Consider the following 13,422-nt stretch of genomic DNA (forward strand, 5'->3'; position numbering starts at 1 on the left):
AGCAGTTCTATCCTCCCTTAAAAATTATTTTTAGATCTTGAATCAAGGAGCCTTGCACAAAACGTCTCTCTGGGCTTTTGGATGGGTAGGCGTTAATAATACAGTAAATGTGGCAGCACAGTCTACCTTGACTTGTGATGTACAATTTGTTCTTATTACTCTTCCAAGCAATGCCAAGTGGAATATTGCTATTTAGCGTGATATATATGTGTATATTACCAGCAAAATGTATCTAATATTGTCTGTGCTTTTTACTAAAAACACCTTGTATTTACGAGCAGTTTTTCACCTCAGCTGGAACCTTATATCTATGACAAGTTTTTGAAAGAAGTAATGTTCCTGTTGTTTAAAAATGATAGGTCCTCAATTCAAAGATTAGAAGATGCAACTCAATATAAAATGCCTTGAGAAGTTGCTCTAATGGAGCACCAGACTGCTGTCTTTTTCTAAACTGGAAAGAGGATAGTGGTCCCAGATTCGAGATTCCAAACATTTCAGTAATAAACACAAGTAATTGGTCACTTATTATCCGTCAGCGAGGGTGGCTTCTGTATGACTTCAGATTATGTGCAAAGAGCCACCAGGAGTAGAGCAATTTAACGTTCTGGGGCAAAAACATAGACGTACAGTAGTGTAACGCTTCAAACTTGTTCTTAATATTCACATGACAAGACAGGCAGGTTTAACTTCTTTCTCAGGATTCTTTCAACAAGACTGAAAATGCCTGACTTCCAGCAAATCTTATTACACAGAAATGAATAGCCCAGCAAAATGCCCAGAGGACTTCATTCATTATCCTTTACTAAGCAAAGAGCAGTGGAAAATCATGAAAAGAGCTGGCAGAAACCTTGTCAATTTTGTCATTAAGGCTACATATCATTTTTAGTGACACAGATAACATTTTTAGTGTCTGTGCAATGAGTTGCACTATGCCCTGGGGCGAGTGAAGAACACTAAAATCCCATCTTTCATGACTACAGCTTTGCCACATTAAACCTAGTGGTTCAGAACCAGTGTACTTTTAAACTACACTCTGTAAAGCACTGCCCAGGCACATCACTCCATTAAGGTTACTAGGATGTTTAGACCAGCTGTTAAACAGCTGTTACACTTCCCAGTCCCTGTAGGTGGCTTTGTGATTTGAGGGTGACCAAGGTTATGGGTCATTTATTTTTTTTTAGATGGGGTTTTTCAGACCTGCATGGAACCATGTTTGCAGAGATGCTGGTGTGAAATCAGGAAAAAAAGACCAAGTCTCCTTTTGTATTATTTCTTCAGATAGACTCAGAGTTAAGCTTGCGGCCCAGGGAGACAGCAAATGGACAGCAAGAAGGCTCACTTTCTGAATGCTTGGCAGGCAGTGCTCTTGAAGAGAAGAAGTGTGTTCTTTGTACGTGTGCAAACAATGGGAAAAATGCCTTCTTGGACTACAAACAGTGAAAGGAGAAGGGGAAATACCATCAGCAAACTTCCATCTGCTTTCTTGAAAATGTATAACATGATTTCCCAGCATCTCAAAGAAAGCACAGGCTCAACATGCATGTCTTAGGCTGTTTTCAAACCTTATTTACTTTTCTTTTTCCTTGAAAACTTTTAAAAATATTTTTTTATTAAATAACAGCACATATCTAATTTTTTTTATTGCTTTAGAAAACTCCTCTTCTCACATTCAGGGCTGTTTTCCTTTAAAGTGCTTTTAAATAAATCTGGATTGCTGTCATGTCTTATAGCTAAAAAAACACCTTAAATGACTTGTTTCACAAAATGTCATAATAGTGCTTTTCATTTATTTAGACATATGCCTGCATTTGATCTTTCCATTTATTTCTTCTTTTATTGCTACCATTTTATCATCTGAGGAACTGAACCAAAATATTGCCTCTGTCTCTCCCCAAGAGGACTGGCTGTACTTTTAATGAGGAAACACTTCTACTGTATCTTATCAAGACAATCCATGCTTTGGGCTAGCATTCTGCTGCCCATCTCTGCTTAAACATCCCAAATATGGGGAAACATCTCCTTCAACACAAAGGCCCTTTGATGCAGACTGAAGGCAATGTAACTGTTCAGCAATATTCAGAAACACGTCAATCTTTTTTTCTGTTCCTATTAGCAATTTCACCTTTCTAGCAGAGAAATATGAGACGACAATGTGCTTGGATTACAATGGAACGACTATTTGTTGAGCTCATGCCAGCGTCGTTTTTTTTCCTCCTGACCTGGGTCCAACACGACATCTGTGAGACCCACTCACTGCTGCCAACAATGGGAGACAACTGTGGCTGTCCAACCTTTCCCAGCTGACTGCAGCTGCACAGTCTGCAGTCTATTCAAGAGCACTTTAGTTATGTGCGTCAATGCTGACGAGACCCTGCTAATGCTCAGGGACAGGTTTGACAGTGCATCACATTTCTTACTGAAACCTGTGAGTCCCTCATCTGTATTCCTATTATGTTTTAATGATTTGCTGGACAGATGTCTGAAAATATATCATCTGATCCAATAGACACTGAGCGTTGCATTTGTTTTGTGCATTTCCATGTATCCATTTGAAGATATGACACATCAACAGTGCAATTTTCACTGTCACCTTAAAGCAGTTGAAATCATCTGCATTCTGTTTCATTTCCTTATTCTAGCCTCTGGAACACTTCACTGCTCTGATTAGATTTGCGTCACCGTAGCCCCTGTATAATCTTGCAAACAACTATGATCGACCTTAATACAGGGTTAGTCAGAATGTTGTTGACAAGTAGAAATGCCAATTATTTTACTCAAGTTTTGTTTTCTCCTCCACAGATGAGGCTGCAGTCGCACAGTACCCACAATGGCGTCACCTGTGGAGAAATCATTGTGTGTTCTTCGTTATCACGACACTAAAGCTTGAGACTCCATCCTTAAGTGATACAGGCACTTTGTGAAGCGTGGATGCATCTGCAAGGGCAAAAGCACACACAGGTCGTCCTTGCACAGACGACGCGACTGTGGAACGTGTTCGAAACGTTGATATTCATGCTTTTGTTTGAAACTTTTTTGTCACAGTAACCCATGTAATTAATTTGGAATAAACTGTCAAAGTTGTCGACAGCATTTGGACAAACCCTGTATAAAGAAATGAAGCTTAGGTGTTCACATTGACGAAAAACCGGAATAACAACCCCTTATATTCTGTGAAATATATATTTTCAGCAACTGCCTCTTCTTTTAGAAGGGTGATGCACTGGATTAATCTATCAATATTTTTAATACAAAATCACTATCAATAGCCAAAGATGTACATCAATTTCCCTATATATTATTTATTTTTTCCAGTTTGACTCAATAACGACATGGACAACTGAGAAGGAGTCTACTGTTTGTGCTGTACAAACTGGTATAATTTTGTGAACTTTTAGTCAGGCATGGTCAGTGCTGCACTGAAATTCATAACTGCGCAAATATTACTGTGTTTCTCTGTTTTTCAGCTGTTCACATAATCAATTTACTGGAAACAGGCAAGCCAGATATTCATAGAAAACATTCAAAAAGTAAAAGAGTAAAACCCTTAAGAGTTAAATCAAAGGTATTGTTCCTAGTTCTCCTGCTGGAGTCTTTATTAAAACAGCACTCTAAGCAGATACAGCTGAGAATCTGAGGAATCTCATAAAGAAGCAAAGTATATACAGTACGTTTCATATAAAACACAGTAATGAAAACAAGCAGTAGGGACAAACACACTGCAAAATATAAACGGGATTCTCTTCTAAGGTTACAGACAATGTTAAGTAAAAAAATCTCTCCGCCCTTGAACTAAAAATAAATACCCACAATGTTAACCACGGAAAATAAGACCCAGCAACCGCGGTGACATGATGAATGTGCGCATGCATCTCTCCTCACCTTGGATGATGAGGCACCTATCTGCTCCATGCAGCGCCCAGGGTGACAGTGGTGAGAGTGAAACACAGTAACACCCAGCCGGTCGCAGATCAATGCCTGGACAGAAACACATGCCCCCAGGGCTCCGACATCTTTAATATCTGGATGCCACTCACAGCTCACACCGGCTTCCCTTTCAACTCTTAAAGGCATCAGGACACTGCCACCATCTTTCATCCTTATATGCTTCAAGGGCCCTTCCAGCTATCTTTTTACATTCTGGGACCTAAGCACTAATGTCATACAGCCTTTAGGAGTTCTTTATACTTATATGATGTCTTCTGATAACGACAAAAATTGAAAACCAATTTCCAACTCGTTGGAACTCGCTTCAGCCTGCTACTTGTAGCCCAGTGACAGGGATTGAAACAAATTAGAAAGGACCAGAAACAGGGAGGTAGTTTTGGAAAAAATAGATACGTTACTATCTTAAATGGAAGGCCAAGAGCTAAAAAGAAGTAAAATGTCCATTGAAATTCTTTTTTTTTTTATTTGAAGTTGCAATCATAGACTTCACAGGATGAGATAAACGAGTTTCCAAGAACAAAAGAAGTGACTGGCAAATGAAACCTTTGGTAACGCCTGAAATAAGGTTTGCCTTTAAAAGGTATAAGATAACAGTTCCACGAGATAAACTTCGCTATCAATGACCTCCATCACGCAAGACCAAAAAAAGAACGGAGATATTTTTTTCCTTTTTGTTTTAATACCAAACTTAGAACAAGGCTGACAGGATTACAGGACGTCCTGCTTATTCAGCACAGCAGCCAGTCTACGGGGAGAGGGTACACAGCAGATACACACATTAATGAGAGAGATTTATCCCTGTTCTAATCACTTTCTTTATCCCTGTTTCTGTATTTGGGCAGGAGAAATATCTTTCCACAAAACTACAGTTAAAACGAATTAAAATGACAAGGAATTCTGAAAAAGACATGTGAAACAAAAAATTATACCAGCTGCAGCTCATTCTCTTTTTACTTATGTGTGTGGATGACTATGATTTAGGACACTGGGTAGAATAACATGTAATTGTGTTAATATAGCACTGTACTTTCCATGCAGAAGGATCCCAAAGCACTTTAATTATAGTTGGTGACCCACTTTACTCCCTACTGAACTGCAGCACCCAGCTGGGTACCAGTGGCCAGGCAACCACAACGCTTTAGCAACCCACTGCCCTGAAGATCAATGAGAGAGAGGCTTTATTACTACCCCCAGGGGGCAACTTGCTTTACTTAGGAACAGCAAAATGAATTAAGAAAGAACTTTAGGAAGGCCATAATGTTGAAATTTAGCCATGACACCAGTATTAATGTCTGCAGTTTTACAAACAGTGCATACTGTATCTTTAATGATCGTGTACTCAGAAATTGGGTTTATCATCTCATCCAAAAGGTTGGAGTGGTGTCCTAGGCACCACACTGGGGTACTGGCTTTGCAACCTGTAGTGCACAGGACCTCCGGGTCCACCAGCATCACTTACAGCAGCTGGTCTCCTATCCCAGTACAGACCAGACGCAGATTTTGTTAGATCCCAGAAACTAAAAGACTAGTCTACAAGATGCAATATCGTCGTCACCAGAGTTCGCTGTTGCAGTTAGGCTGATCTCATATCATGTACTGAATAAAAGACTCATTTAAATTTCTCAAATTATTTTTTTTGTTTTTCTTCATATGTCTGCTGCCCAAATCCCCACTTGAAGCCCAAGTGAGGTAACAATAACAACAACAAAAAACAAATTTCATATCGATGATACACAGGATAATACCTAACAATCCACTCCTACCGCGTATGACTGATTCTACAGTTTTAATAATGAAGCATTAGAACATGAACAGTAAAAGAGCGAAGCAAACAGGTTGAACTGCTCATAATGACTATTAATTAATGCTGCAATTCAGCGTTCCCAGCAAAACAGAATACTGATGAACACTAACTAGTACTGCCAGTGCTAAATCACAATAGACACATTTAATTGAGCAACGGCGATGAAGTTTGGGCTGTCCCATAAATCACCGTAGATCCCATAGGCAACAAACATCCGACTGAACCGTCCAATACCCAACACTATGATTTCTGATTGGAATGGTAGGTATTTTCACCCAGAAATGTCGCCTTTTTGTCGTTTCTTAGCCCTCCCCTATGGCTCCGTTGAACGCCCGCCGTATCCTACCACGGAGCTCAGCTCCTCAATACCTTTGTTATATAAGAGGTTAGCGCCTTGCGGAATGAAGTACTGAGAGGTATGGATGACACACGTCATAACCCACTCAAGCTAAGAATCTCAACAGCCGAGCTATATCCAGAAATACAGGATTCCAAAGAAAAAGGCAAAGTTCTAATGGCCCTCGGAAGGAAATTACAATACCGGTCCTTAGAAAAAAAATTCAACGCATCAAATTCTTGAAACTAAGCTAAATACGCACAAAGAAAATGCAGCGACCAACAAATTAAATCAAAATCCTCTGTGGAAACGAAGCTGGTACTTCTGGTGTCCTTTGTCCGGAATTCCTCTCTGCCCTGCAGTCAGAAGTAGCACTTCACTCTGCCTTACTGATCCTTAAATAGTGAGTATGGACGTAATAAAAAAACACACTTCTTTCATCACAGCTGCATTGGAAAATCTTTCAAGATCGGAACACAGATATGACTGTTATTTTTATGATTTTACGGGGGCAATGCTTTCTTTGGCTCTGCACCAGGAAAAAAAAAACAAGCAGGCCACTTCATTTCCTGGCTTTTTCCCGTATTAATATTTTTGTTACTAGTTTTGTTCATGGCTCCTTAAGCACTGACATTGATTTTCACACGTGCTGTGGCATAGGTAAAAGAGAGTCGTTTTCCTCTGTGACAATTTTAACTTTTGTGGTACTCGAGTTATATTTCTTACATATTAAACTACACCGTACCAGACGCGAGTTACTTACCTCTCTCCCACTGTACAGCTACAACTGCACTGGCATCCCTTCTGGGCATGCGCATGGAGCGCACTATTTTGTGGGGCAATCGAAAAACTAATAGACCTCACCGCTGTACGTGTGGAGCATACACAGTCGAGATGTCTTCAAAGCGGACTATAAGTGAGGACAACGTGCCAGATGTTTACATACAATGCACTTCTGTCCTGATACATATTTAATTGCAGTGTACTTGTTATGTCGCCATTATATTGCATTTTTAATCGCCACCATTAAAACAATATGGCCAGTTCTTTCCAATCTTGTCCTGTTACTATTTTCTTTGGTTTTGTTCAGGATCGATGCCTTTAGAATTGCAAGATTATCCCTGCCACATAATTCATCTTTCTTGATTGTAATTTTGTTTTGATTCTCATGAGAGCAAAATATGAAAATATTAGACACATCAAAAGTGTTTAAAGAAGGCTTTAAAATGCACGACAGACTAGAAGCTGAGGAGATGCAAAATATGAGCTCTCGTTTTTACCTTATATCCGTTTTAATATAAAGTAAATATAATACTTTACGTACACCGTTTATCTTTCTGGTTAGGTTTTCAGCACTTAACCTTATTTACCATTGTTGCCATAAACAACTGCATTAAGACTGAACTGCATCCGTGATTACGTGACATCACGATGTTGAAATTTATTGACGCTCCCTTCCGCGGTGAGCTAACAGAGGTTGCAAAATCTTTCGCAAACGACTTGGACGACTTCAGTCGAAATCAATTGTGGTTTTTTTTAAACCCTAAATAATCTAAATAAATATCTAAACGGTTGTTTAGATAAGAACATACTAGAGAATTATACATCTTTCAGGCAACGTTATCTATAATACAGAAGTGATATACCACGGGTACATTTACAGTACGTTTATTTCATACCAACCACACACAACACTACGTGTGCAAATACACTGCACGGATTGCCAAAGTCCGCATAACAGGTTTAATTACATTGTCAGTGCAAATCGTATGGAATAACATCACCGCGAAAGTAAACTACGAAGGTACAATATAAACTAATTGCTGAAAAGACCATGAATTTGAACAACCAACTGCTAATGGCCGCTTCGAAACACATCTGAAATTCTCCCTGACCCCGACCGACAGATTATCTGTTTAGCAACAACGGCAATAGTAACTTATTTATGCCATTAGTTTTGTTTTTACTAATAATACTATTGTTATTAAAAACAGTGGACACAATCAACAAAGCTTTTCAGAAGAAAACAGTGAAACATGAACCAGAGGGCACAAGTGAGAACTGTGAAGTGCATTTAAAACAGAAACCAGGGGGTACGTCTTTACCCAAAGGGCTGTGGGAGAATGGAACGAGCTATGCAGTTATATTGTTGAAGCCGGTACACTGGCTTCCTACAAAGCACTGCTGGATAAAATCCGTTAATAAACTCACTGCTAACTACCAAACAGTCTCTTTTTTGTGATCTTTATTGTTTGTACACTAGGACCACTGCTCTCACGTTCTTGTGTTTCATACTGGCCACAAAATAAGTTGACCATTTTTCTTTTCAATGAGTCGTTGCTCAACAGAGTTGAGCTGAGTTGGTGCAACTTTGCTAAGTTGCATTTTCGGAAGTAGCTGGACAACAGTTAATGTGCCCCTGATTTCAACAGATTATTGCAAAAAATGTTTGACCTCAGAATTAAAAAGAACGTTAAATACCAATACAAAGTATAAGTCATTGTGTATGGAATGTATTATATGTAGATTGCATGCTACAGTATATCGCTATACAAAGACTCCACAGTATTGCAGTTTATATCTGCATAATAAGTTTCATCTCAGCACCCTGGGGTGTATAAGCGTGACCCTTTAGCAGAATTAGGGATTCCAGGTGGTTGTAGATGTGTGAGGTGCATCATGGTGCCACCTTTTTTTCTGTGCTCGTCTTGCTTGTGAAAAAGAGAAGCTCGCATACTGTCTGAGCTCACACCTGAGTGCTGTTGTGTCCTTATTCCTCCTAATATACATGAATGCTTAGTGCCTGCAGGGTGTCTGAGCTGTGGTCTAGCTGAGCAGTCTGAGTAACCTCGCAGTGGCGCAGTTCATTTTACTTGTAGGTAACGTGCAACCCAGCCTGTGGTGGAATTGAGGAAGCAGTGGAGGTTCGACCCTCTTCCCAGCAGCCAGGAGAAGTTGAACCCCTGGCCTTACAGGAGTGTGGAGTTTCCCAGAGGAGGAAAGCAAGCAGAGCAGGTGATTTGACCAGCACAGCCCCAGAACAAGCAGCTAGCTCCCCTTGCAAACAATCAAGCAGTACCACCAGAGAGACACGACCAGCGCTGTTTGAGGGCGTGCTCAGAGAGAAATCCGCCAACAACAAAAAAATACTTACACTTACTGTACATAGCGCTTCTCTGGACACTCCACTCAAAGCTCTTTACAGGTAATAGGGACTCCCCTCCACCACCACCAAAGTGCAGCCCCACCTGGACGATGTTAGGGCAGCCATTGTGCACCAGTATGCTCACCACACATCAGCTCAGTGGGGAGGAAAACAGAGTAATGAAGTCAATTCACAGATGGGGATTTTTAGGAGGTCCTTAATGGTAATGGCCAATGAAAAATTAGGCCAGGACACCTGGTTAACACCCCTACACGTTTTGAGAAATGCCCTGGGATTTTTAATGACCACATAGAGTCAGAACCTCAGTTTTTCATCTCACCCCAATGACATCGCCTTTTTACAGTATAGTGTCCCCGTCACTATACTGGGGCATTAGGAACCACACAGACCGCAGGGTGAGCTCTCCCTACTGGCCCCACTAACACCTCTTCCAGCAGCAACCTATGCTTTCCCAGGAGGTCTCCCACCCAGGTACAGACCAGACTCACGCCTGCTGAGCATCAGTGGGCTGCCAGTTGTGAGTTGCAGGATGATATAGCTGCTGGATTTAAAACTCCATGCCCCCAGCACCACCTGAGGTGGTGGACAGCTGACATCACTGGGCAAAGAGCAATCCATGCAGCCTTGGCCATCTGGAGGAGATGGTCAGACTGGTGCCCAGAAGCTCTCCTTTATAACAGACGAAGACAGAGAAGGACCAGCTGTCTCAGGCCTGTTCCTTTGGCGTCAGAGTAGTAGTTTCAGAATAGGAGTAGCAAAAGTGGAAAGCACTACAGAGAGGATGTGAAGACGTGACTGGCCAGTTGCCCTCTCCCTGACTGCAGAATACAACCAGACAGTACCATAAACGCACAAGCTGAGGTGCAATTAGTGGAGTGCCACAGGGATCTGTACTAGGATCTTCTTAATTTATATCAATGATCTAGACCTTGCTACTAATAAGTAACTAGTCAAGTTCACAGTATATCAATCAGGTGATACATAAAAAACACAATTCAGAAACAGCTAAGGATTCCAATGCGAAAACAAGCCAGACACCTGGCATATGAGATTTAATAATCTCAAAAACAAGGACAGATATGCAGATAGCAGTAACAAAAACTGTAAATATAACATCCATCCATCCTTAACCACTTTATCCAAAACAGCTAGAAACTATAAGCTCTGGGAAGCTAGAGCCTTTCATGGCAAGCAACAGGTGGAAGGTAGGATACACCCTGGATGGGAAGTCATTGCTGGGCATACACAGTTACAAACACACCAACGCCTACACCAGGGCCATTTGTTCTCAGAAGTTAATTAACCTACCACTATGTGTTTGAAGTGTGGGAGGAAACCAGAGGACCTGGAGAAAACCCATGGGGAGAACATCCATTTTCCAAGCACTTTGTCGCCCCCCAGTGGGAAGACTCATAATTTAAATAAAGCATACAAATCTTAAATTCTCAAGTTTCCTTTATTGTACGTAGAGTTAATTAATTCTAACATCCAAATCATAAACTGCTATAAACTAAGTAACAGCTGTTTGGAGTTTTGTGCAGTTCAGGGCCTGTTGACATGTCATCTGTCATGACGACATCACTGCGATCACCATTCAAGCAGCCAGCTGTTCTTTGTTTTTCTTATTGTGCTTCTGAGGTGAGATTAAAAACTACTGCAATACATGAAAGGATCGGGGTGGTGAGGAGAGTTGTATGCAGAGACTTTCAGAAATCCTAGTATTTTAATTTGCTACGTCACATTGTCTTCTTCATAAACTACAGGCAGACAGAAACACCGCCCTCTATAAAGACAGTATAATAATAATAATAATAATAATAATAATAATAATAATAATAATAATAATAATAGCTTACACTTATATAGCGCATTTCTGGACACTCCACTCAAAGTGCTTTACAGGTAATGGGGACTCCCCTCGTCCACCACCAATGTGCTGCATCCACCTGGATGATGCGACGGCAGCCATAGTGCGCCAGAAGGCTCACCACACATCAGCTATCAGTGGGGAGGAGAGCAGAGTAATGAAGCCAATTTATAGATTGGCTTCTGTATATCTTAAAGGATTGCAGTGTGTGTGACAGATGTACTGTATATAAAAAAGTAGACAATTTCCACTGTTTATTGTTATTTGTCAGGACAGGACAGTCACACATGGATAATTTCTCTGAACCTTTCCAGGATATTTTTAATATTATTGATATATAATATTGATGATAATATATTTCTGAAATAATCTCTCACAGACATCTTTATTTTACTTTTATCATTTTTATTTAATTAAATTACACATTTAATATTCTCTGTATAAATATTGTCAGCCTTTACCATCTGTGACAGTGCCTTACTGACCTACTGTACACTTCTGTCAGTCGGATCTATACAATTTTGTCATTATGATTTTGTCCAAAAATGTCCACTGTTTTTGTAATTTTTTTCACACCTTTTACAAATCTAGAAATTTAAACTGCCAGTCTCTCACACATCGCAGGACACTTGGAAACTCCGTATTATCACGATTATAGCCCCCCTCCTTAAGGGTGCTCCAGCCCTTTCACTTTAGATTTAATTCTGTGCACCTGACCCCTTTTCCCGGCCCACCTAAAAAGCCAGGCGCTGATGTTCATCCTGGCTCTGCATCTGGTTTCCACACCGTGCGAGTCCGGGACCTGGAAGCGCCCGGTCCCGGTCCCGGTCCCGGTCCTGTTCCCTGGCAGCCGGTTCCGACCCGGTTCATGGTTTTAATTCCTTGTTTGGATGGTTCTCCTGGCTATGGACTTACTCTTGTGTTTTTGGATACCCTCTATGGATTACTCTTTGGATTGTTTGCCTCGGCCACACCTTGCATGACGTTTCCCTAGTGTTTCCCCACTTCTTCGGATTGTGTCGTCCGCATAGGGTCCGGAAAGAACTGTTCCATACACGTATCTCTGTGTTTGTCTATGTCCATCTAAACAGATACTGTAGGTTTTTATTTACATGACCTTACTTATGGGCTTCAATATCTTAAAATCTCAATCAAGTCTCTCTTTCGCTAATATACGTTAAGGCTGGGTGGATCGATAAACGCCCTTCAATCTGTGGAGGGTAATTCTTCACATTTGGAGATCACCTCATCACTTCATCGCCACCAACAACTGGTACCTCCATTTTCATCTGGGGTATCAGGCAAAGCTAAGAGCTGCTTATCACATTTTTCACCTCATATACAGCTATACTCTTCCTCACACTGATTCAGTCATAATCTTCTTTCTAAAAGCTCTGAAACCCCATGGTGCGGCACTGTCAGAGCACCAGCTCTACCTAAAGAGCTACAACTTTTACACCAGGGTCCTGGCACTGATAGGTAGGAGCTGTAGGACAGGATGGTCTAACTGAGGGGATGGTTAGTGTCTGCAGGCTTTCTAGATCTTTGTAAAGCTGCAGCACTTCAAGAGCCTGGCGGACTTGGTCAAATTAAGCAGCTGATTAAGATCATTAAGAAAGAAACCTGCAGACAAATCGTCTTTCCGGGACTAGTTTTGGACCACCTTGCTGAACTGTAGGTTTAAGGAGACTTAATGCAATTAAAGATATCTACATAAACATAATGCAACACCTAATAATAGTATGGGATAATATGCACATTCATTCACCCATACAGTATACTGTATCACAATTAACATAATGTATTTATATTTCTGTCTTACTCTAATAGGTGTTATCTTGAAATAATCCTCACCGAAAAACAGAAGCAAATTCCTGCAGTCCTTTGCTTTCTTCAGCATGTTTTCTGCCTTTTTCAAATCCATATGCATTTGCATCAGGGTAGTTTTCTGACTATCATTATCACACATTTTACTCAGCCATTAATACAAACTGCAAGTTCAAACTAATGCATTGTTTTGTTCTTTGGTGTCTGTCCCAACATTTCTGGCTTTTTCATCTCCCTAAATCCACAAGGCATTAAATTAAACAAGGACATTTACTTACCATTAAAAGACCAGAGATAACACTGTTTGCTCCTTCAACTCCAAAAGTTCTGGCAGTGACACATTTAGTGAATACGACTTATTACTTCTTCTCCCAGCCTCAGTCTACATGTAGCCATCACTTTTTCTCCTTTACCAGGTCTGTTCTGCACATACCTGAAATGAAGAATGATTTTTACACGGGGCAAGTAGGAACACT

At 40.6% G+C, this 13,422-nt stretch overlaps 1 protein-coding gene across 4 annotated transcripts in view; it reads right to left on the reverse strand.

Moving 5' to 3' along the window:
- Positions 1-13,247, reverse strand: part of nt5c2b (5'-nucleotidase, cytosolic IIb) — a 47,780-nt gene extending 34,533 nt beyond the window's left edge. Inside the window, exon 1 of one of the 4 annotated variants that reach the window (XM_069189166.1) lies at positions 13,225-13,247. In XM_069189166.1, coding sequence (XP_069045267.1) covers positions 13,225-13,227 — 3 coding nt within the window. In that variant the 5' untranslated portion in view covers positions 13,228-13,247. Of the gene's footprint in view, positions 1-3,879; positions 4,180-6,849; positions 6,959-13,224 lie in introns of those variants that run through there. The other 3 variants (XM_069189167.1, XM_069189164.1, XM_069189165.1) reach the window with 3 other exon arrangements.
- Between the last annotated feature and the right edge of the window lie 175 nt (positions 13,248-13,422).

Source organism: Lepisosteus oculatus, chromosome 4, assembly GCF_040954835.1.
Source record: "Lepisosteus oculatus isolate fLepOcu1 chromosome 4, fLepOcu1.hap2, whole genome shotgun sequence".
Taxonomy (NCBI): domain Eukaryota; kingdom Metazoa; phylum Chordata; class Actinopteri; order Semionotiformes; family Lepisosteidae; genus Lepisosteus; species Lepisosteus oculatus.